General features: G+C 40.0%; 1 protein-coding gene across 1 annotated transcript; it reads right to left on the reverse strand.

Moving 5' to 3' along the window:
- Positions 1-82: 82 nt before the first annotated feature.
- On the reverse strand, positions 83-22094 carry LOC137281958 (serine/threonine-protein kinase Nek3-like). Its single transcript, XM_067813696.1, has 9 exons — positions 21590-22094; positions 19581-19633; positions 18871-18943; positions 17705-17858; positions 16636-16773; positions 13848-14412; positions 4003-4143; positions 3204-3426; positions 83-1051 (listed from the first exon to the last, which is right to left on the reverse strand). Exons 1-9 carry the CDS (start codon positions 21945-21947, stop codon positions 768-770), a joined length of 1989 nt encoding a protein of 662 aa, XP_067669797.1. The 5' UTR covers positions 21948-22094; the 3' UTR covers positions 83-767.
- Positions 22095-23367: the final 1273 nt, after the last annotated feature.

A 23367-nucleotide genomic window follows, 5' to 3' on the forward strand; every position in this document is an offset into this window, starting at 1 on the left:
ATATATGATTTTTAATAATGGATCATGGCACCCGCAAAGGGCTGTTTGACTGATCCTTGTTTTTTAATAACTGAAAACAAACAGTTGGGTGCACAATTTATTTGAGAGAGAAAACATTTGAGAATAATTACTTTTCTTGTAGCACAGATTTGTAATATTTCTCATTCAATAAATACATATAATATGAAAAAATAAGTATAAATATAGTAATGCTCTTGTAAGATAAATATAAATAGGAAAATAGCACAATCACAGGTCCTTACTGGCAACAATCACTCAAAAGCTGAATGTATCCAGACTTAAAAGTAATACTTAATCTCATCAAAATAATATCTACTTTTGACTATCAATGAGTTTCACCGACTCACCCCTGGCCACATGAGAAAGTACTGTTTTACACCATGTTTAGCAATATTCCAACAATATCAAAGTAGGGAACAGCAGAATGGGTCTACAAATTCTACACCTGCTGGGAATTGAACTTCGGTCTTCAGTGTGATGAGCAAGTGCCCACATTGTGCCCACATAGGGAACTGAACCCAGGTCCTTGGCGTGATGAGCGGACGCTTTTAACCACGAGTCTACCCCACTGCCCATCATCGAAACACTGCATAATGGCTTTCAATAACACCAAGCACAGAAACGACTTTCAATAATCACAAATGTTGACATAAACATATCTACCAAGTCTACAGCTGCTGAGATTAACAATTCCAGAAGCAATATGAAAGAGTCAAAAATAGATCCATCAGTGGCGAACTGCTCATCTATCCAAGAGCATTCTCCAGCTGCAGCAGCTGAATGACTACAGGCATGTACACGATCTTCTGGCCGGCCTTCTCCCTCAAGATCTTGAAGTCTGTGGCCGCTTTGGCACTGTCCAACACAAGACTGTACAAGTGCTGGAATGACTGGGCACCCAACTGTTCCTGCAGGTACGCTGTCAAGGTCACCACAGCTTGGCGTGTACTTCCATGGTTGGCGATGACAGACTCGTACAGGACTTGGAGTTGTTTCATGGAGGAGTTGGAAATGGCTGATGTTGGGGAGTCTGAAAAACGAGCCAGAGTAAAGTCTGAGACAAGTTGTCAGTGAGTGATGCGGATTGTTTGACTGAAGTGGAGTACAGCCTGAAAAGATACGGATATTGGATATCTAAAACAATAATTGAGACTAATGGCTGCAGGTACAGGTGATGGGAATCTAGACATGTACATTTTCAAACCACAGACTCCTGTTATTCCCATTGGAAACAACTCTTCACAGCCTATCGCCGAGATTTGCAGAACTACACCTAATGCAGAGTTTAAAAGTAAATGAAAAATTACATTTCTTTATATCACCCCAAAAATCAATGAATGAGTTAAAGTTTTACATCGTTTTTAACAATATTCCAACAATATCAAGATGGGGGGACACCAGAAATGGGTTTCATACATTGTGCCCATGTAGAAAATTGACACGTCTTTAGCCTGACAAGCAGACACTTTAACCACTAGACTACCCATCTTCCCCAACCAAAATGAAAAACAAGAGTCATCAGAAGATGACATATCCCCCCCTGCCCCCACATATTTGAAAGGACAAATCATCTGACAGTTACTTATTGTGTTTTTAGACCAGGTCTGAATTGTTTGCATGGAATTCATGAAAAATATAAATGCCATAGATCTATAATCAGAAAAGGTCACCATTTCAAGATCTGTCTCGTATATCTGCCAAGATCTTTTGAAAGATATGAAATGGTTTTCGAGTTGTGCTCCGGAAACGAAGTCAGCGACGTGTTCATGGAACCCAGAAAAAATTACATCATAAAAACCTGTAAATAGCAAGAGGCACCACTTTGGGGTCCGTCACACATATCTACCAAGTTTTCCTGACAGATGTTAAGAAGTTTTTGAGTTCTGCTCTGGAAACGGAACACACCTCTCACTTTTGAGAGTAATGAGTGAGTGAGTTTAGTTTTATGCCGCACTCAGCAATATTACAGCTATATGGCGGCGGTCTGTAAATAATCGAGTCTGGACCAGACAATCCAGTGATCAACAACATGAGCATCGATCTGCGCAATTGGGAACCGATGACACGCTTCAACCAAGTCAGCGAGCCTGAACACCTGATCCCGTTAGTCGCCTCTTACGACAAGCTGAGTCGCCTTTTATGGCAAGCATGGGTTGCTGAAGGCCTATTCTACCCCGGAACCTTCACGGGTCACTTTTGAGAGTAAGTCAAAACCACGGAAACTGATAAAATAATATATCACAGAAACCTGTAAGTAGCAAAAGGCACACTTTAGGTTCCGATTGATATATCTACCAAGTTTTGCACAAAAATATTGATGGTTTCTAAGTTCTTCTCCGGAAAAGTCTCCATTTTGAGACTAAGTCCGAACCATTTCCATGGGAACATCACAAAAACTTGTAAATACCAAAAGGTACCACTTTGGGGTCTGCCACACATATCTACCAAGTTACACAGACAGATATTAAGAAGTTTTTGAGTTCTGCTCCGGAAACGAAACACACCTCTCACTTTTGAGACAAAGCCTGAATCGTTTCCATGGAAACCAAGAAACTAAGAAATCACAGAAACCTGTAAGTAGCAAAAGGCACCATTGCAGCTTTTGATTGGTATATCTACCAAGTTTTGCACAAAAATATTGAACGGTTTTTTGAGTTATGCTCTGGAAACGAAGCACATCCCTTCATTTTGAGACTGAGTCCGAAACATTTCCATGGAAACTGAGAAAATAATACATCACAAAAACCTGTAAATACCAAAAGGCACCACTTTGGGGTCTGCCACACATGTCTACCAAGGGCACATGTCAACAGTTTTCGAGTTCTGCTCCGGAAACGAAGCCCGCCCCTCCATTAGACTAACACCAAAATGTTCCATGGAAAAACGAAAAAAAATAATAATGCCAAAACTCTGTAAATAGCAACAGGCACAACTATCGGTTGAGATCATTATATCTATCAACTTTGGTATAAAAATATTGAACGGTTTCTGAGTTATGCTCTGGAAACAAAATGATTATGGACGGATGGACAGACGAAGCGTCAACTATATCCCCCCGCATTACATGCCAAGGGGGATAATAAAGAACAACAAAAAATCCCCCATCCTACAGAATTCAAAATTAACTAAAACCAGCATGTTTGTGGTCTAATAACACAGCAAATGGTGGACTGGGGGCTGACCATGTGGATGTTCCTCACTAACTGTCATACTGTCTATCTTGTAGGTGAGAGAGCTGATAGAACTACTGGGTCTGCTGGCTCCAACACTCATTGGGGTGTGCCCAGAGTCAAACACATCATCGTCAGTGCTGTAGCCGACAGACGACGCTGCAGTTACTGGGGACTCGCACTCAGATTGGGAATTCAGGTAAACTCGGTACAGGTTCATTTTCGGTGGTGGTCCCTGAGGAAGAAAGTTGGTTACAGAAACTCAGTGACTTTGTCAGACTGTTACAAAAATATGGGAACAAATTGGCAGTGTTCACGAATAGTGTGTGACCCTCTGACAAATCTGGCAGATTCACCAGTGGTCAGACAGAAATCACCAATCCGCCAGCCCTAGTGTCTGTTGTTATTTGCAGTAAGTGACACTTGTTTGATGTTTATAAATGTTATGTTTGTTATCATATAATTTTAATAATTTCAGTGTCAAGAAATGTCAAATCTGCAATATTTGTTTGACTTTATTCTGTGGGTACTGTGAATTTTCAGTGGGTCAGACATCTGAAACTTACAGGACCCAATGTCCTGTTACTTTGAAACACCATCATGAACACTGAAATGGTCCACTGCATTAATATACCACTTTGTATTTTGTTACCATTTCTAAATGTATTGTGAAGAATGGTAGAAAATGAACACTTGTGGCACCTTCAGCCACTAACATTTAGTCGTTACTTTCAACCATATTCAGTGGGAAAGACAAACACTTGTACAAGGGTGGTCAGCGAGGTTTCACATGTCGTTGAGTGGTACTCACGCTTTTCACCTTGGGGACACGTTTCGGCACCTGACAGGACATGATCTCCCTTTGTGTCTTGATGAGTGAGTTGATGGCAGGCGTGAAGAGTGAGTGGCGGCGCAGGAAGTGGGCCCCCTTGCGTCTGGATGGAATGTTCTCCTGGCGGGGAGACACATGCAACATTGTATAATCAGTCTTAGAAACGTGGGTGAATGACTGGGCCCATTTCACATCCATTACCTTTGTTTCAGTGAATGAAGCAAAACTGAAATTCTACATGTTCATTTTAATTTCCATGGATAAACCTAGAAATCTTTAGGGGTGTGTCAATGCCCCACCTGGTTAAATTTGGGTGGGCCCCAATGCTTGATAGACATGACCATTCACGAACATGAACAAAAACCGAAACCAAACGTTACGAAATGAAAGATTTATAGAAACATATGTTTTCACTGGCTGAACAACCAAATATGGACATGACGCAGTAACGCATCCTAGGTTTATCACTGCCTTTCCTTTCAGTTTCAGTCTGCGTCAAAGTTGAAGAACTAAGAACTGATTTGGAATTATAGCTCCTAGATAGTACTATTTAATGATGCCAAAGGAGGTACAATTGTCTTCAGCAGAAGTTAGTTGCGGTGAAGAATTTTGAAGGCTGTCTGTTTAAACAGCAATTGAGAACCAAAAGTATCACTATATTTGTTCACACTGAAAGATCACACAAAAATAATAAAGATGAAATCTGTTAACTAAGTTCAAAATAAGAATTATGCAATGACTTCAATGTTTAACACTTACCTGATGCTTTAGCACTTTTTAAGCTAAGTCAGGTAAGGTAAAACAAAGATGTTCACACTAGTTTCTAATGAAGACCTCTAGTAACATCAAACTTGTCTGGTCACTTGTCCAACAATCAGGACCAAAACCCTGCTATTTATCACCAATATTATCACAGATTTCACACACCGCGTTCATGTAGTGATTAGGATGTCAGCATGATAAGCTAACTATCACATGACTAAGCAGCGCTCAGAGACATACATCACCGGAGATAGATCAAGCCTTTCACAAAACTGGGACAACTGGCCTACTGATTCCAGAACATGGGCTGTCTGAATAATGGCCAACATGACTCTTAATAAATTTATGAAAATCTAAATATTTCAGACATTTAAATGCTGACCTTACCATAGGTCTTATGCATATTACCTAAAGCTCCACCTAAGAGATCAGTCAGTTGTTGATTAAACATTCTTTGGAATGGCTACCTCATGTATTGACGAATGTACAGGAAAAACATTAGACTACGTCTCATAGACTAAACCCCTGACATGTGCATTTACCTTTCTGACCCAACACTGCCACTGTTACAGGTCATTGGCTCTCTCCTTCTGTAAGTTGTCATCATTCTGCTGTTTATTTTGTTGACAGTTACATAGACAGACTCTTTCATATAAATGCATAAAATCGGTGATTTCCAATGTCATTAGGTTGTCTAACAAAACATCCACTTGCAGAGTTTGAGATACATTGGATGAAGAGTTATTTTCAAAAACGGGTCCACATGCATTTCATGCCAAACTAGTAAACAAAAGACCCCCATCCCATGTTTTATAACTACCTAAAGATGGAGCGACATAATATCCCAGTTCAGCAGAGATTTCTAACGAAAAATATGTCATGTTATATTATCTGGGAAGAACAAACCATCACCAGAAAACCTGCCACCAAGTAAAGGTAAAAGTGAATGATAAGTTAACTGCAACCCTGCCACCAGTAAAATAGAGAGAACAATCTCTATCGGAAAGCTAATCTCTAGAAAGCTCAATCGGCTGGAGAGGTATGACTCTGCCCAATGGAGAGAACTGACTGACCTAACTGAGCACGCTCACTGGAGTGTCTGTTAAGTTGATAATGCCAGATAAATGTACTCAGCCAGCTCCAAATAGCCACGAAGCAGATCTCCTCAATAGGCAGAACCACAGCACATACCATAGCTGATGCTACTGCTCTAACCGAATCAGCTTATAATTCTGAAGGTGGTGTTAGGAGACTGAGGAACTCAAGCACTCTGACTAGATCTGCAGAAGAGGGATCAAGAGTTCCCCTGCTGACACACCATTGTGCATAGCAGGCCCATCCATCCTCATACTGAACGTTTGTCAAATCTCTCCGTGAAGCCAAAATTGTCTTTGCAAATGATGGAGGAATTCTGCTTGCATGGAGGCAAACCTGGACAGTGGCCATGCCACACACTGAATTCTGGGATTCAGGTGCAGCACTCCGTTCTGAGATAGAAGGTCCGGTCAAAAGGTAGTAATACAGGGTCTAGGCCAGAGACCTGAAAATTACTGGAAACCAGCCTTAAGCTGGCCAAAGTGGTGCAAAGAGCAGTTGAGCTGGTAGGGTGGCCAACTGAGAGGACATTGAAATCAGTGGTACTGCTGGAATGCCCACAGTGCCCTGTCTGTCCAGTGTAACTGGAAGGTGTCATTGCGCTCGGATCCGGTATCAGCACAGCACCATTGCAGAAGCTGCCAAGCCTCCTGTAGCAGTGCCACCTTGCTACAGGTGGGTTCCATTGGGGTTGTCGAACAAGACTAAAACACTTTTCTTTTGTAATATTTTATTCAAAATGTCATAGGAATTAAAAATGCACATTTTTATGCTTATATGTATCTCAAGGAGGAACTCTCATGAAAAAGAGTCACTTTTACTTAACAGGTTCAAACAGCACAGACAGGGGAAGGTCAGGTGAGCTGCTGATCAACCACCAGTGGACCACATGATTGAAAGTCTGCAGACCGCTAGATCTCGCTGATAGTTGCTAGCAAAGACATTAGAGGATTTCCAAAAACAGTCCTCCACTATAGCCAAAACGGTGCAATTCCTATGGAAAGCCATGGTGTAAGCCAAGGCCCTAATCTCGTGAGGATTATAGGCTGAAGGATGAGGAAGATCTCATGTGTCGTAAGGGGCCAGGATGGTCTTACGTAGCCAAAGTGCAATGGTGTTTCTATTAACCTCACCCTTAGCTGAAGTGGAAAACGGGATGAATAGCCTTTTACAAGACTTCCTCCTAGGTGCTGACTTGGCAATATACATCCTCAGAGCCCACACAGGACAAAGCATAGTTCCTCCTGAGATGGAAGACAATGGAGGAATGGGGAACATTCTGTCCGCTTGTCCTGGCACTTGATTCTTAGCCATGAATTCCAAAAGAGGTCACAGGTGAACAAGACCATGCTATGACTGCTCTAAACGCATCCAGGTGACATCTGGATCTAACTCTAGCCACAGTGGTCAGTGACAGGACAAAATCTGTCTTCCTAGAAGGGTTCTCAAAAGAAGTAGTGTCCAAGGGCTCGTAAGGAGGACCCTGCAGATGCTCAAGGATGATGTTAAGGTCCCAAGGAGGAAGATGAAACATGATCCTCCAGCTTGAAGGCTTTGAGCATGGCAATAAGCTCCAGCACCTTGGATATGTGCTTGTTGCACTTGACCACCAAACCAGAGTTAAGAGCTGACAAATAAGTCCTTATAGTGTTGCCCTTGAGACACCAGGACTTCCTAAGGAGGAACTCTGCAATGAACTGAGCAGAAGCTTTCAGCGGATCCTTGGGTAAGCGATAAACTTTAGCCACACATGTGGAAAAATCTTAAGCCTTCAGTGCTTTCTGCAAATGGTCCAACTGTGCAGATAAAACCGAGACGGATTAGGGTGCAGTTGGCGACTGTGAGGATGCTGGAGCAGGTGAGGTCATTCTGGTAACTGTTGATGACTTCTGTCGGCAATTCAGTGCAGGTTTGGAAAACATGTCCTGGTTGACCACCAAGGTGAAATCAAATGCACATGAATCTTGACCTTTGCTATCACTGCTGGCAGCAGAACTGGCGGTGGAAAGGCGTACACATTGAGACCCTCACACAACAATTGCCCATGCCTATGGATCTGAAATGGGAGACACATACAACAGAAGCTGATTGTTGAATCTGGTTGCAAATAGGTCAAACAGAGGATGGCCATGATTGTGACAGAGCAGGTGGAAGGCTTCTGGATGCAGCATCCTCTCCATCGGTGATGGTTTGCCTGGTCGGAAAAAGCATTTCCTAGAACGCTCCTGCACCTTGGGATGCGCCAAGCTCTTGCTGTGATGCCATCGTCGTCGTCGTACTGGCTAACAGAACGCCTGCTAAACCAGCATGCCATCAGGAGTCTGGTTTTTCTCAGTAGAGGCGTCCAGTACTACTGCTAGTAGTTTAAAGTTGTTGATATGCCAACCTAGCTCAGGGATGGACCACAGCCCTGAGGTGGTCTGGCTGTTGTGTGCACCCCAGCCATGAAAGACATGTCTACGAAATGTTTGTGATCAGGGACAAACTTTTTGAAAGAGACTCCTACGCAAACATTCGACCCTACACTCCACCAGTGGAGGTAAGGGTGGAGATGCAGAGGCAGAGGCAGAAGAAATCTCACAGGTCGTTCACTTGAATGTAAGGCAGGAGGAATCGCTTTAACAATAGGAGCATCAAACAACCTCTTAGCGTCACATTCTGGGCCGAAGTGATGAGATCCTAGAGCGACTGCCACTCCCTGAGTGTATAAGGCTGGGACAGACCTTGACTAGCGAAGCTGACTATTTTCCTCCACCCATCCTAGGGAATCCTGACGAGGTTGGAGTGAGTTAGGAACAATCCTCCTATGAACGGTTCCTGGGGTGGCTCCAGATGAGACTTCGACATTGATAATCCACCCCAGTAGCTCTAGGAGACGGATGGCAAAGTTCAACAGTTTGCATAGCAGTTAGAGTTGTGACGATAAATCAATATGCAAGTTATCGCAATTCAAGAGCTGCACGATACGATACATAGATATGATTGTCGTGTATCGATTAAACACAATACTTACATACCTAAATATAACCCTATACCTTACCTGAAAAAAATTAGTCAATAAAATCGTTATGATAACCAAGTCGACTGCGAGGGGAAGCCATGTTTCAGGTTGCTATGCAACGCCAACTTTCTCGGTATTTACAAGTAAACAATGGCGGATGGGGTGGGCGCTGTGAATGAACTGCCACCTTCAGATTTCATGGAACCGCTAGCAGCTTTTAAAAGACAAGTGTGGAAACACTTCCTTTTGTCTAAAGACAAAGGTAATGTGTACTGTATGCTGTGTGGGACAATATCTTGGTATAACGTTAACACAACAAATATGTTTATGCATTTGAAGAGGCACCATCTGAGCATCGCAACTGACGGCGATCAAAGGTATAAGAAAGTGAAACTTGCTACAAGTGAGCAAATACCAACTACTATATCGAAGTGTGCAACTTTACCAGATATGTTCATGAACACTCACAAGTTCCCTGCTGGGAGTATCCAGACTCAAATGCTTACCAAGGCTCTGGCTTATTTTATGGTTACTGACTTACAGCCATTTTCTCTCGTAGAAAATGATGGCTTTGTGAAGTTTGTTGCTGCCGTCGAACCTAGGTACTAGTTGACAAACAGAAAAACTCTATCACAGAAACTCATACCAGAATTGTATGAAACCACAAAATTAGCAGTGTTGTCAGATCTCGCCACATGTGTAAACATTGCTTTGACGTCGTTCATCCCAGGGATACATCACTATTACCAGTCAACACATATCCAATGATTGGAGGATAGTGTCAAACTCGTGTCATACAAGAAAGCCACACAGGAGTTAATATTGGTAAAGTCCTGAAAGATGCTGTGGTGGAGTGAGGAATTGGAGACAAACAACCAGCACTTGTGACTGACAATGCAGCCAATATGGTTGTGGCAGCAGAGGTTGCAGACATGTCACCACACATATATTGTTTTGCTCATACAATGAACCTTGCAACCCAAAGAGGAATGAAGCTTTCCAAGGTGTCTTCTCTACTGAGTTGTGTTCGCAAAGTAGTTGCGTTTTTCCACAGAACAGTGGCCTTTGCTCACCTGAAGACAAACCAAGTTCGTCTTGATCTTCCAAAGACCAAGCTAAAGATGGATGTCATCACCCACTGGAATAGCACATGAGATGTTAGTGAGCTACCTGCAGTTACAGCCGGCAAGATAGGCGACTCCAAGGATGTCCAGAGAAATGAGAGTGATGTCAACACACTCTCTGAGGGTGACGTATGAAACCTAGAACTCGTGGAAATTCTTCGTCCACTGAAGGGAGCAACAGAAGTCCTTTGTGAGGAGAAGACACCAACCATATCAATTGTAGCTCCATGCTACACTTGATTCGTAGCCTGATGATTCCCCTTGAAGGAGATTGCGGTCTTATGAAAGATTTGAAACAAGCCATTCTCACTGATTTGGGGAACTGCTACAATTCAACCAAAGTGACAGAGATCCTAGATCACTCATCAGCCATTGATCCCAGATTCAAAACAGTACCATTTCTTAACAATGAAAAGAAAAGCAGTGTGTTTGCTGATCTAGCTACTGCTGTGGCAGAGTACAGAGACAGACACAAGGTATGTATTCTTGCTGTGTAACATGTTTTAATTTCTTTTTCCAAATGAAGCATAGTATACGTAGCAAAAGAAATATTGAACTGTATGTAAAATGTAAGACAATAACATGTTAGTACAATCGAATCTGCTGCCTTCAAAAGTTCTCTATCTCTGAATTTGATTTAATTCAATTCAACTTCAGTGTCTGTGAGTGAAACATTCACTTGTACTTACAGTGAATCGGGAAATAGAACAAATGTTTTAACAACACATGATATCTGTTCCAGGTTCCAACACTGGTGAAGGAAGAGCTTCAAGCCCCTCGGCTATCAATGATACACCACTACCTGACATACCAAACCTATCCAACACTGGTGCTGCTGAAGGTGTTGGTCTTCCTCCTGTGAAGCAGGAACCCATTAAAGTTCCCAGACTGATTCTTCAGGTAGCCTGTCCAAACTGTTCAAGGATGTGTACGTAGTAAAGATGGACCCTGCTCCACACCAAGAGCAGACCAAATGTTCTCTAGTCCGTGCACAGGAGGAGATTGAAAAATATGTGAGGGAGACACCCCTGGATGTTAATTCTAATCCGTTGGATTGGTGGAAATTTCATGAACATATGTATCAAATGCTGTCCCAGTTTGCCAAATCCATTCTGTGCATTCCTGCAACGTCTGTCCCTTCTGAGAGGGTGTTCTCTGCTGCAGGTGATATTGTTACAGCACAGCAAGCCAACATCAGTTGGAAACATGTGTACAGAATGGTATTTCTGAAGAAGAATGTCAAACACCATTTCTAAACTTGACTTGTTTCAAGTTTTTGCAAATGTGGAAGGGTTTATTGTTTCATGTTCAAGTTGTCAATGTTTATAAATATCAAGGTGCTACTGAACTTTGACAGCGTATTCTTAAGTTAAATCTTAAGGTGAATGATGAGCAAGCATTGCATTTTGAAATTGCCAGTTTTCCAGTGTTTTGTTTTGTAATTTCTGCTGTAAAGATATTATGGTTTTAAGCGATTCCCTACAAGAACATCATGATTTTATTCCAAATAGAAAATATATCTTCTAATTCTTTGGAACCCTACCTTGCATTACATGCTGGAACAGTTTCTCTGATATATTCCACAAATGTTTGTGAAATGCAAGTTCAATAATTTAAGACTTGACTTATCCCGAGAAGTGGTTGTTCATTATGTTTATATTGTCTAATGTGGTTAAGTTCTCATTAATGTTAAATCTTGAATGATGAGCAACTGTCACATTTTTAAATTGTCAGTTTTCCAATGTTTCTTTCAAAATCTTTGAAAATGTTGTGATTTTAGCAGTTTTATGATAATTCTATTCAAAGAAGCAATAACATTTAAATTTGTTTAAAAAATATTGCCATGGACATGCCCCGACTGAGGTAACTTTCACAACTTTATTTTGTTATCTGTGCAAAAAAAGCCAGTTGGGCCAATGTTGGTCCCTGCTGTTCCATTTTTTATGGAAAACACTACTTTACTGAAACATGCCGAACATTTTGAATAAAATGCCTTTCATGATGACGTGTTTTATTTTTCTTGGCAGAATACTTTCCCGGAAATGATAACATAACGGCATATTATCTCCAGTACCTTTAGTTTTTCTGTATACAAGGACAAAATATTGTGCTACGTATAGTATCGTATGTACTGGACTACCATTATCGTGATACGTATCGTATCGTGGGCGTATCGTCACAACTCTAATAGCAACTGTGGGCCAAGGTGGTTCATGAGACAGTCATCTATAAAAGGGTCAAAATCAATGCCTCTGAAATGTAAGAAGTGGGTAATCGGCAAAGTAATATGCATAAAAAGTCACAGGGCCTTTGAAATGCCAAACAGCCCCACTACTCATAGTGGGACATGTAGAAAATGAACCTCATACTTTCTGTGACGATGGTAAATAGGAATGTGCAGGTAGGCATCCTGAAGGTCGTGGCTGGCCAGCCAGACCTTGGATGCAAGCTTGGTTCGAAGCTGTTCCAGGGACACCATCCGAAAGTAATGAATGAATGACATCTTCCTCTTGTGCTGAGTAAAACGTTTCCTCTTAGTAACAAGAAACACTTGTAAGTTGGGGATGGGCAACGAAGAATAGTGATGGCACTGCTGAGCAAGTGTACAAGGTAACGTGGCAAATTCTGGACACCAGGGATGGCAGTCTAAAGTAAACTTATCCTCAGTACTTTTCGTTACACTCCACCACTGAGTCTAACAAAACCTCATGGGAGGTCGCGTCAGGTAACCTTAGAGATTGACCAAAGTTAGAATGACGTCACAAATGAGCACCTCCAGATGCTACCATGAGAACCAGCTGAAACGGCCAGCTGATGACACTTCACTGCTGTGTCCGTATTCGATGTGAACGAGTGCAGACACTAAAACCCCTTTGGTTTACTTTTGTGTTTACAATGTCGATAAACATCATGTGTTGGCCAATTTCCGGGTGTTATTGAGTATTTGAAGCACGGGAATATTTCATTTGAAACCTCCGGCTGACGCCGTCGGTTCCAAATGCATTCCCGTGCTTCAAATACTCAATAACACCCGGAAATTGGCCAACACATGATGTTTATCTCCTAACTACAAAACATCACAATAGCCAAGTGGAAGGATACTAACGACACAGGAAATACACCCACCACTGACGTGAGAGACACAGGGTACCCAGGTAGGCGAAGTTAACATATTTTCTTCTTCACCCACACATAAAAGAGGAAAAGGTCATAAAAAAATGCCTACCACATACAAACACCTTTAATAGAGCGCAAGTGTCAAAAGGTAGCAACTTGGCGAAACAAAAAAGGTCTGACTCACACGACGCTTGAAGTAAAAAAGAAGTGAATTGTTTTTAAAAGTCTGCGCTTGCTTAGGAGGGAAGATCACAAGACCTCCATTCCTATACATTCCTCAATATAATTATAAGATAGCTATTCCAGAAGATGGCGAATCAACGACTGTCCGACCTCTTATCAGTGGAGCTTAAAGGTAATGTGCATGAGACCTATGGCAAGGCAAGTTAAAATTTGTGACCTCACTATTTGAGCAGTCTAGGGAATGGCAGTCATATGATCATGCTTACAAATTTCCAAAAAGCCAGTTGAATGGTCTCACTTGACAATTGATACTTTAGGATATTACATAATTTACAATGACTAGCACTGACTGTTACCTTTGTCAAAGATACACATCACTGCAGATTATTGTGTTGTTAATTCTGATATTTTTGCGTAAATTGTCTCACACAAGGTTTAAATCAAATATTTGCATCAAATTTGCACGAGTGCCTACATCCCAAAACCCTGATTTGTTTGTAGATAACAAAGCCATTGTTTCCATGAAATAAGAAAAAGCTTACCTTATTTTCTGTCAGAATCTTTTTGGCGTCTGGGTTGCTGAAATCTGGAACATAGTATGCCCGTTTAGACTTGGGTGGATTGTTTTCTGGTGTCTTCGATTCAGGGCTGTTTGGTTCCTCCATAATGCAAGGGGAAATAACTCTTCCATTAAATATTCGAGCAGGGTGACACCTTGAAGCGCGCACTTCAGAGTAATATGACATAGCTGGAGCAGATGCTCTTCTGCCCGTCACTCTGACCTTGACCTTTGGTAATGAAATCCGCCTCTGGCAATCCTTTATCAAAGGAGAAACAACTTTCTCCATTTTTTTCACCACAGGACGTGGCTTTTCAAGATTTCTGGGAACACTTTCACGATTCTCTCTGGACGATTTCGGTTGAGGAGGATCACACTCTGGGGTAGATATGGAAATGCTACGTTTTCTTTCAGTATGACCTTTCACAAGGCGTTCAATGTATGGCTGAAGGTTTGGTACATTCAACAGCTGTTCGGCAGATGGGCGCTTGTCAGGATTAGGACTGAGCAGAACACCAACCAGATCTTCGATCAGTGGACCATAGTGTCTAAAAGACAATTTAGAGAGCTTGAGCCACAATGGATAATTCAAAACCCATTAACAATGCACTATGGAGCATTTAGCAGGAATAAGACTAAATGAAAAGCATTCTAACTATGAGTACATGACATTGTACTAACTCAACAAGCATGGGTTACTGAAGATCAATTCTAACCTGGGTCTTCACATCAAAACAGACAAAAGTGATTATTGGTGGAGTGCTTGCCATCGGTTAAGTGGCACATGTTAAATGTAGGTACACATGAAAGTTGGAAAGTGGACTGTACTATGAAATGGGAACATAATGTGGATGATAACGATTATGGATTGTACATAATGTGGATGATAATGATTATGGATTGTACATAATGTGGATGATAATGATTATGGATTGTACATAACGTGGATGATAATGATTATGGATTGTACATAATGTGGATGATAATGATTATGGATTGTACATAACGTGGATGATAATGATTATGGATTGTACATAATGTGGATGATAATGATTATGGATTGTACATAATGTGGATGATAATGATTATGGATTGTACATAACGTGGATGATAATGATTATAGATTGTACATAACGTGGATGATAATGATTATGGATTGTACATAACGTGGATGATAATGATTATGGATTGTACATAACGTGGATGATAATGATTATGGATTGTACATAATGTGGATGATAACGATTATGGATTGTACATAACGTGGATGATAATGATTATGGATTGTACATAACGTGGATGATAATGATTATGGATTGTACATAACGTGGATGATAATGATTATGGATTGTACATAACGTGGATGATAATGATTATGGATTGTACATAATGTGGATGATAATGATTATGGATTGTACATAACGTGGATGATAATGATTATGGATTGTACATAACGTGGATGATAATGATTATGGATTGTACATAATGTGGATGATAACGATTATGGATTGTACATAACGTGGATGATAATGATTATGGATTGTACATAACGTGGATGATAATGATTATGGATTGTACATAACGTGGATGATAATGATTATGGATTGTACATAATGTGGATGATAATGATTATGGATTGTACATAACGTGGATGATAACGATTATGGATTGTACATAATGTGGATGATAATGATTATGGATTGTACATAACGTGGATGATAACGATTATGGATTGTACATAACGTGGATGATAATGATTATGGATTGTACATAACGTGGATGATAATGATTATGGATTGTACATAATGTGGATGATAATGATTATGGATTGTACATAATGTGGATGATAATGATTATGGATTGTACATAATGTGGATGATAATGATTATGGATTGTACATAATGTGGATGATAATGATTATGGATTGTACATAACGTGGATGATAATGATTATGGATTGTACATAACGTGGATGATAATGATTATGGATTGTACATAACGTGGATGATAATGATCATGGATTGTACATAACGTGGATGATAATGATTATGGATTGTACATAACGTGGATGATAATGATTATGGATTGTACATAATGTGGATGATAATGATTATGGATTGTACATAACGTGGATGATAATGATTATGGATTGTACATAATGTGGATGATAATGATTATGGATTGTACATAATGTGGATGATAATGATTATGGATTGTACATAACGTGGATGATAATGATTATGGATTGTACATAATGTGGATGATAATGATTATGGATTGTACATAATGTGGATGATAATGATTATGGATTGTACATAACGTGGATGATAATGATTATGGATTGTACATAATGTGGATGATAATGATTATGGATTGTACATAACGTGGATGATAATGATTATGGATTGTACATAACGTGGATGATAATGATTATGGATTGTACATAACGTGGATGATAATGATTATGGATTGTACATAATGTGGATGATAATGATTATGGATTGTACATAATGTGGATGATAATGATTATGGATTGTACATAATGTGGATGATAATGATTATGGATTGTACATAATGTGGATGATAATGATTATGGATTGTACATAACGTGGATGATAATGATTATGGATTGTACATAACGTGGATGATAATGATTATGGATTGTACATAATGTGGATGATAACGATTATGGATTGTACATAACGTGGATGATAATGATTATGGATTGTACGTGCGAAAGCATATGTGGGAACATGATTGCATGAAACTTACGTGGGAACTGGCTGATATTTTGCTTCCACTATTTTCAAGACGAGAGTGGTGAGGCTGGGGGCATCAAATGGTACACGGAGACAGCACATCTCATATAGGATGCATCCGAGGGCCCAAACGTCACTCTTGTGATTGTAGCTACAGCTGATTCAGGAAAATGTTATAGATATATTCAACAGTTTCATCATACTTCTCCAGCTATACCATGACAGGGGGAAAAAACTTCACATTGCCATTTAATGCCCCAATAAATATATAAATTATAATAACACATCATAAATAACCAAGACTGAACCAGACAATGCTGTGACTAATATTGTAACCAAAGGTCCACTATCAGTCATTCATTGCATTTTCAGTTATTGAGCAAGTGAATGAGTGAGTTTTAATGCTGCTTTTAGCAGTATTCCAGAAACAGGCCTCGCACATGGTGTTCATGTGGGGAATCAAACCCAGGTCTTCAGCGCTACCAGTAAGCATCCCATCGCCCCTTTGGCGTTTGAGAACAAAAACAACCAGAGTCTTTAGTGTACAACGAACCAGCTTCTAAAGCGTACATGTTGGTGATACTGTTTCACTGTGAAAAACCTCACTCTGCCGTCTAATGACAAGTGGACGCATTAAACATCCATTTGAGATGCATTTGAGAACAGTAATAACCAGTGTCTTGATAGTACATGTTAGTGATGCTGATCAGACTGTGGTATGCTAGTAACAATATCACAGTAGTATGCAGACTTCAACCAAGTGGGGTACCCTGTGGATTGTACGTCTAACTGGTTTTCTCTGTTTCTTGTTCAGCTTGTTCCAATCATATGACACTACGTAACCATTTCTGAAACAGAATATCCACTGATCAAAATAATGGAATTGGGAGATGATGACCCACTTTGCTAGCCCATTAATCACCTTAAACAACAACCATGGACTGCTGACGACTCACTCAAACCCAGATTTTCATGGGTGTGCACAAGCAAAATTTTATGAAAATTTTGTACATGTACAAATTGTACAGTATATGTACTAGTTACGAGCAGCAACAATGATTTATATATATTGAGGAGGATACTGTTGTTTCTGGCAAATCTCAGGACTTAGGTAGAAAGGGGTGCCGATCGTTGTCACAGCATGGTCCATGGAGTTCTTCAGGATGCGGGAGATACCGAAGTCACCAAGCTTCACAATGTTCTGACTGGTCAGGAAGACGTTCTGGGGCTTCAGATCTGTCACAGAAATGTCATCTGTTAAAACTTTGATACCAGAATATTTTGTACCTCAAAAATTAGTGAAGACCTCTTTACACTTTTGGTTTGTAGAGCCAAGTTTTCATGTCAGCAAAACACGATATTTCTGTTGACTTCATCCAAATGACTAGAAATTTGGGAAAGCATGACTGGTTGGAGGGCAGATCCCTACCCATGATCACTGTCAGTCTGCTAGCTCTCCCATTGGCCAGTAGTGTATGATGATTGATTTTGTCACACAAAAGATGCAAACTTTGTGATATTGCATGTTTTTCAAAGTATTATGGACAAGAATATTTAGATAAACATTTGATCAAATTCACTGGGACACACCGCCACACTATCACAGTTGTAGTGGCAGAGCTATATTGAAGCACCCGTAAAATATTAAGTGCCATCAACTCATCTATAACAGGTATTCAAGCTCCAGATAATTTTTTAAGCAGTTGGGTATTTACTCCCATGTCTGTTTATGTATGAGTAATCGCATGTTTTGCGGAGTAACTAAAGCATTTTGTGTATTCAAACTAGTCTAAAGAATTGAGTATTTTCACCCCCAGTTTCGTATCCTTATTGGGTAATTAACACCGATAAACATATACACATATAAATAAAAATGCTTCTGAATACACGCAAGTTTTTAGAAATTCTTATATTGCTAAACAGTTGGCAGCCATCTTTAAACACTCAACATTGGAGCCATGTGATAACTACCGTTAACTCACCCAGTAGCTATGGCTACAATAGTACATGTATACATAGCCATCACCTAAAATTTGCCAATGCTGTTGTCGATTTCGGGCACCGCAACGAATTATCATGCGCAAGCCAATTTAGTTAGTTGATAAAGGACGCAAAGTATTATAGTCCTACTGGGTTTTAAGTGATTCTTATGTGTTTTTTGTACTCCCAGATTTGTAATTGCGTAAATATGATTTTTATTGCATAAAATATACAAATACGGGCCTAATCTGGAGCTCTGTGTATTTACCTCGGTGTAGGATATTCTTCCCATGAATGTACTTCAGGGCAAACACTATCTGCACAAACCAGTCAAACACGGTCTGAAATAGAACACAATATTTCACGTATCAGGATGATTATGATTAGACAGACAGACAGACTGACAGACAGTTTATTTGTATATGTGGCCCTAAGGCCAACAGTACATCTGTGAAAAATCTTAACATTGCATATATGCGCTACCTGTAATTTCGTATGTTGCTCTTACATGACAAATCTATAGACACTCATTTGTAATGTACATTACTTTCTCTGAACCTAAGAGCTACCTTAAACAATAGGTCCGTATCTTCAGTGGGGAGCAGCATACAGAATTTATGTCTCCATGGTTGGTTATGAAAGAATTTAGGCAGATATTTTTCGTTATGATTAGTACAGCTTTCAACCATCCAACAGAACATTTCAAACACAACTGACACATAACGCCCTGCATCATAGTCAAATACTATTTTCCATAAAACAGATGATAATGAAGCCTTTAAAATGATAGATGTATTTGTGTTTTAATGAGGTCATTGAAGTGATAAGTGATAATGTTCAATGGCACACTTGGCACTATCCCAGCTGTATGATGGCTGTCTGTGATCAAATCAAGGTCTCTAGACTGATAATGTTAAGAATGATTCTTTGTCGTGGCTACACTTGGATCAATGTTAACCTTGACAAAATATAACTTACTTCTTTGGACAAATGAATTCCTTTTTGATCTTGTATTTTTTTTTGTAGGTCTCCTGAAACAAATAAAAGTCAAGATGAAATTTAAAAAGGGAAATATTTACTTAAACCTGAAGACAGGAATCTTATGAGAAATAACTTCAATGTCCTACAGTTTCTGGCAATTTCTTACTTCAACTGAAACTTCCATCAATGAAGAGTGAGCGAGTGAGTTTTATGCCACACTCAGCAATACTCCAGCAACATGGCGGTAGTGTGTAAATAATTAAGACTGGACTGGACAATGCAAGGTCAACAGTACGAACATCGATTGATTCACTTGAGATACAATGACGTGTATCAAACCGGTCTGCGAGCGTGACCACCTATCCCATTAGTCGCCTCTTACGACAAGCATGGGTTACAGAGGATCAGTTCTAACCCCGACTTTCACGGGTCCCACCAATGAAGAGGTAAACCAGAATTTTGTAAATGTATTTCTCTCAGCCTGCCCAGCTTCAAAGATAAGACTCCTGTGTGTTTCATCCCAATATTCTGTAAAAAAATATTAACCGTGTGATGAGGATCATCAGGCCAGTCTACGGAGACGTACAATTAGTTTTGTCAAGTACTTATGTCAACTAGAAATTCCTTCTAAAGGTGTAGCCAGATACTGCAGTCAAACTGTACCGTTGATACCGGATTTGTCATTATCACATTCATCATCTTCGTTTAATACGAGAGCCTGTGTATATAGGCAATTTTAGCTACACTACCACCCAGAAGCAGATCAATTACTTACGAACATACCGGCTTCACCTCCACTTGAGAATCAAAATGTCACATTAGCAATACAGATACTATATCAATGCAAAGAAGCTATCAAAATGTATAAATATTAACATTTCACAGGGAACACTGAACCTCTGTATCTATTTTACTCTGTGTATGGATCAGTCAGATTCATATTTTTTATTTTTCAATTCACATACCCCAGATATTTTCCTCTTAAAAATCTTTTAACAATTTAGCAATTATACCCATTGGGTTCATAACCTCTGTATAGTTCAAGCAACATGGAACCCGATTAGACCACCAGTTTTCTGATTACCATTTAAATGGAAGCCAAGCTAAATGGGCTACATGTTGACTTTGTGAGCTGTAATTAGATGCTGACTCTGACTGTGAGTTCAAATCCAGAATGGAACTCAACTTAAAAAGAGTACTGGAATCTGCACTTCGCTAACATGTAATCCCAAACATAAAATGTTGTAAAAACTAGACATGTGTTTAACTAAACAAAATAATTTCCAAGGTAAAGAACATTAAAAATATGAGTCATTGGTGCCCATTGTAGCGGCCACAACATTTGAGTCTGGTGCTGAGATGACCAGAAGTCGCACACCCAGCTTGTCCACATGACCAAAGAGATTAACCCCGTCAGCAAGTTGACAAGGTAAGAATGTCATCTGTTGGATGACTCCATCCCCGCCACATTCTTATTTTGTTTTAGACTATGTTCTTTCACTGGGAAAATATTATCATGCACAGAGTGCAAATGAGATTGCACCTTAGAGTTTGTGGTTGCACCAATGCACGTTCAAAATGCTTGAAGTGACCCAGCAGTCAATGATACATAATGGGTGTATGCCAAGCCTGTATGCCAATCTCAAGAAAAATCATCTGATATCTTCACTGATCTCGATCTTTGGTAACAGTGGAAGGCGAATTTCATTTCAATACCTGTAACCCAAATTCACTGTTAAAACCCTATATGAAGTAAGTCCAGATTTCCTTTGGTTCAAGTTAATAAAATCTCCAATCACACTGGTACTCCTCTTCCACTTAAGTGGGATTATTTATTACTATCAAGATAATGTATAATGGGACTTTGGGCCAGTCCATATCAAGTAGTGAATTTTCTTGACTGTCAAACCCCATCGAAACTCACCTACCACAACATGCTCATGTGCATAAGTGCGCATGATAACGTGCACCAAACCAAACATGCATGAACCAACTGATAGCAATACCTCCATCAGCATATTCCATCACAATTTTGAGGCACTTTTCTTCCACAAATGCTTCTCGATATTTGATTACATTCACATTCCGGCACTTCGCAAGAACTGTCACTTCAACCAAAGCCTGGTCTACTTCCTTTTCTGATAGCGACGTCAATTTGATTTCTTTAAGAACACTTTTCAATTTATCTTTATTTGTGACAAGCCATGCTTGGCCAAAACTGCCAGATCCAAGAAGCCTCAGCTTTCCATACTTTCCCGCCATCTTGTCAGTGGACCTACATGAGACTGGGCTCCGTTCTACCCAGACTGCCGGTAACAGATTTGTCGTAGGCTGCGATTGGACGATACTAAAGAAAGCATTCATTGGCCCTTGGTATCGAATCGACACAAAAACACGGAAACTTTGAGTGCGAAATGCATCGTTCGTCGTTGTGATGTGGGGAAAAAGAGTATGTTTCAGTTGGATGGTCGGTGGTAGTCTGGAAATATTCGCGTACCCCCATCTTTTCACATAGACTATTTCCGCCATAAATGAACTACTAGCATATTATGGAAATTCAAAGAACTAATGAATGAAGGTGACATAAACGATTGTTCAAAAATTATATAAATGTAAGTATACCAACGGAAAAAAGTAACTGTGCATGACATAATTGCATAAAATAAAAGTTATTTGAAAAGTGATTAAAATAAACGTAACTGGTATCAGGGAGACTATATATGGATTTTCCCTGCTTACAGGGAGCAAAGAACTTTGCATGAAATATATGTTACGTATCGCGCGTGGCACGTGCATTTTGTGCACAATGAACTTAAGTTTGCATGCTTTTTGAGACCAGAAGTTCACTCACACCTAATATTGAAAATGGAATAACCTACGTCACGTCACGTCACGGCTCACTGAAAATCAGGGGGTATGCTGGAGACTGGAATTCCCCAAACATGAAATGGCCAAGACATTTTGGTTTCCACCGAAACTCGATCAGTGATGCACTGATGGGGGACTGTCCGCCTGCGTTTGCAGTGATCGCGTGCTTGTTTTGGTGATGAATGTAAGATCGGTGTTGAAAATCTAGTCACTTTTTGTGAAAGACAACTAAATTATACCCCGTTCGCTTGCAGCAATTTACTCACCAAAGTAAATTTACTCACGTGAGTTGCGAACACATTTACTCACCTACCACGTTTACACGACCACAATTTGCTTATGTGAGTACATTTACTCCAGGAGTATTTTTACACATACAAAAGTATATTTACATTGCGTTCACACGTGTTCTATCTAAGATCCTTATAACTGGAGGAAATTTGGTGTTTGAATCATTTTGAGAAATTTCGGCCATCAGACTATTCTTAGGGGAAAGAAGGAGGGACCTTGATCTCTTTTTGAATGTCGGTGTCGCTTTAGGTTTGTGCCCAGAAAAACGCATATGGAGAAGACAACGGTCTCAATACTGGTGGGAGCAGAGCGTGAAGCCAGAGACATATGACGGAATATGGCGGGACCATTTTCGAATGAGCAGAGAAACCTTCTACTACCTTCACGATGAATTAAAGAACTACTTTGAGCCTAAAGAATGTTATGTGACAGACCCTATTCCATTGGACAAGAAGTTGGCAATAACAATATATTGGCTAGCCAGTTCTGCAGAGTTTCGTACCATTGGCAACCTGTATGGTGTGTCAAAACCTACAGTACACAAATGTGTACATGAGATTTGCAACATTATTGCAGATAACCTCCTGGACAAATACATCAAGTTTCCCATGGATAATGATCTCAG

The sequence above is a fragment of the Haliotis asinina genome, chromosome 4, assembly GCF_037392515.1.
Source record: "Haliotis asinina isolate JCU_RB_2024 chromosome 4, JCU_Hal_asi_v2, whole genome shotgun sequence".
Classification (NCBI taxonomy): Eukaryota; Metazoa; Mollusca; class Gastropoda; order Lepetellida; family Haliotidae; genus Haliotis; species Haliotis asinina.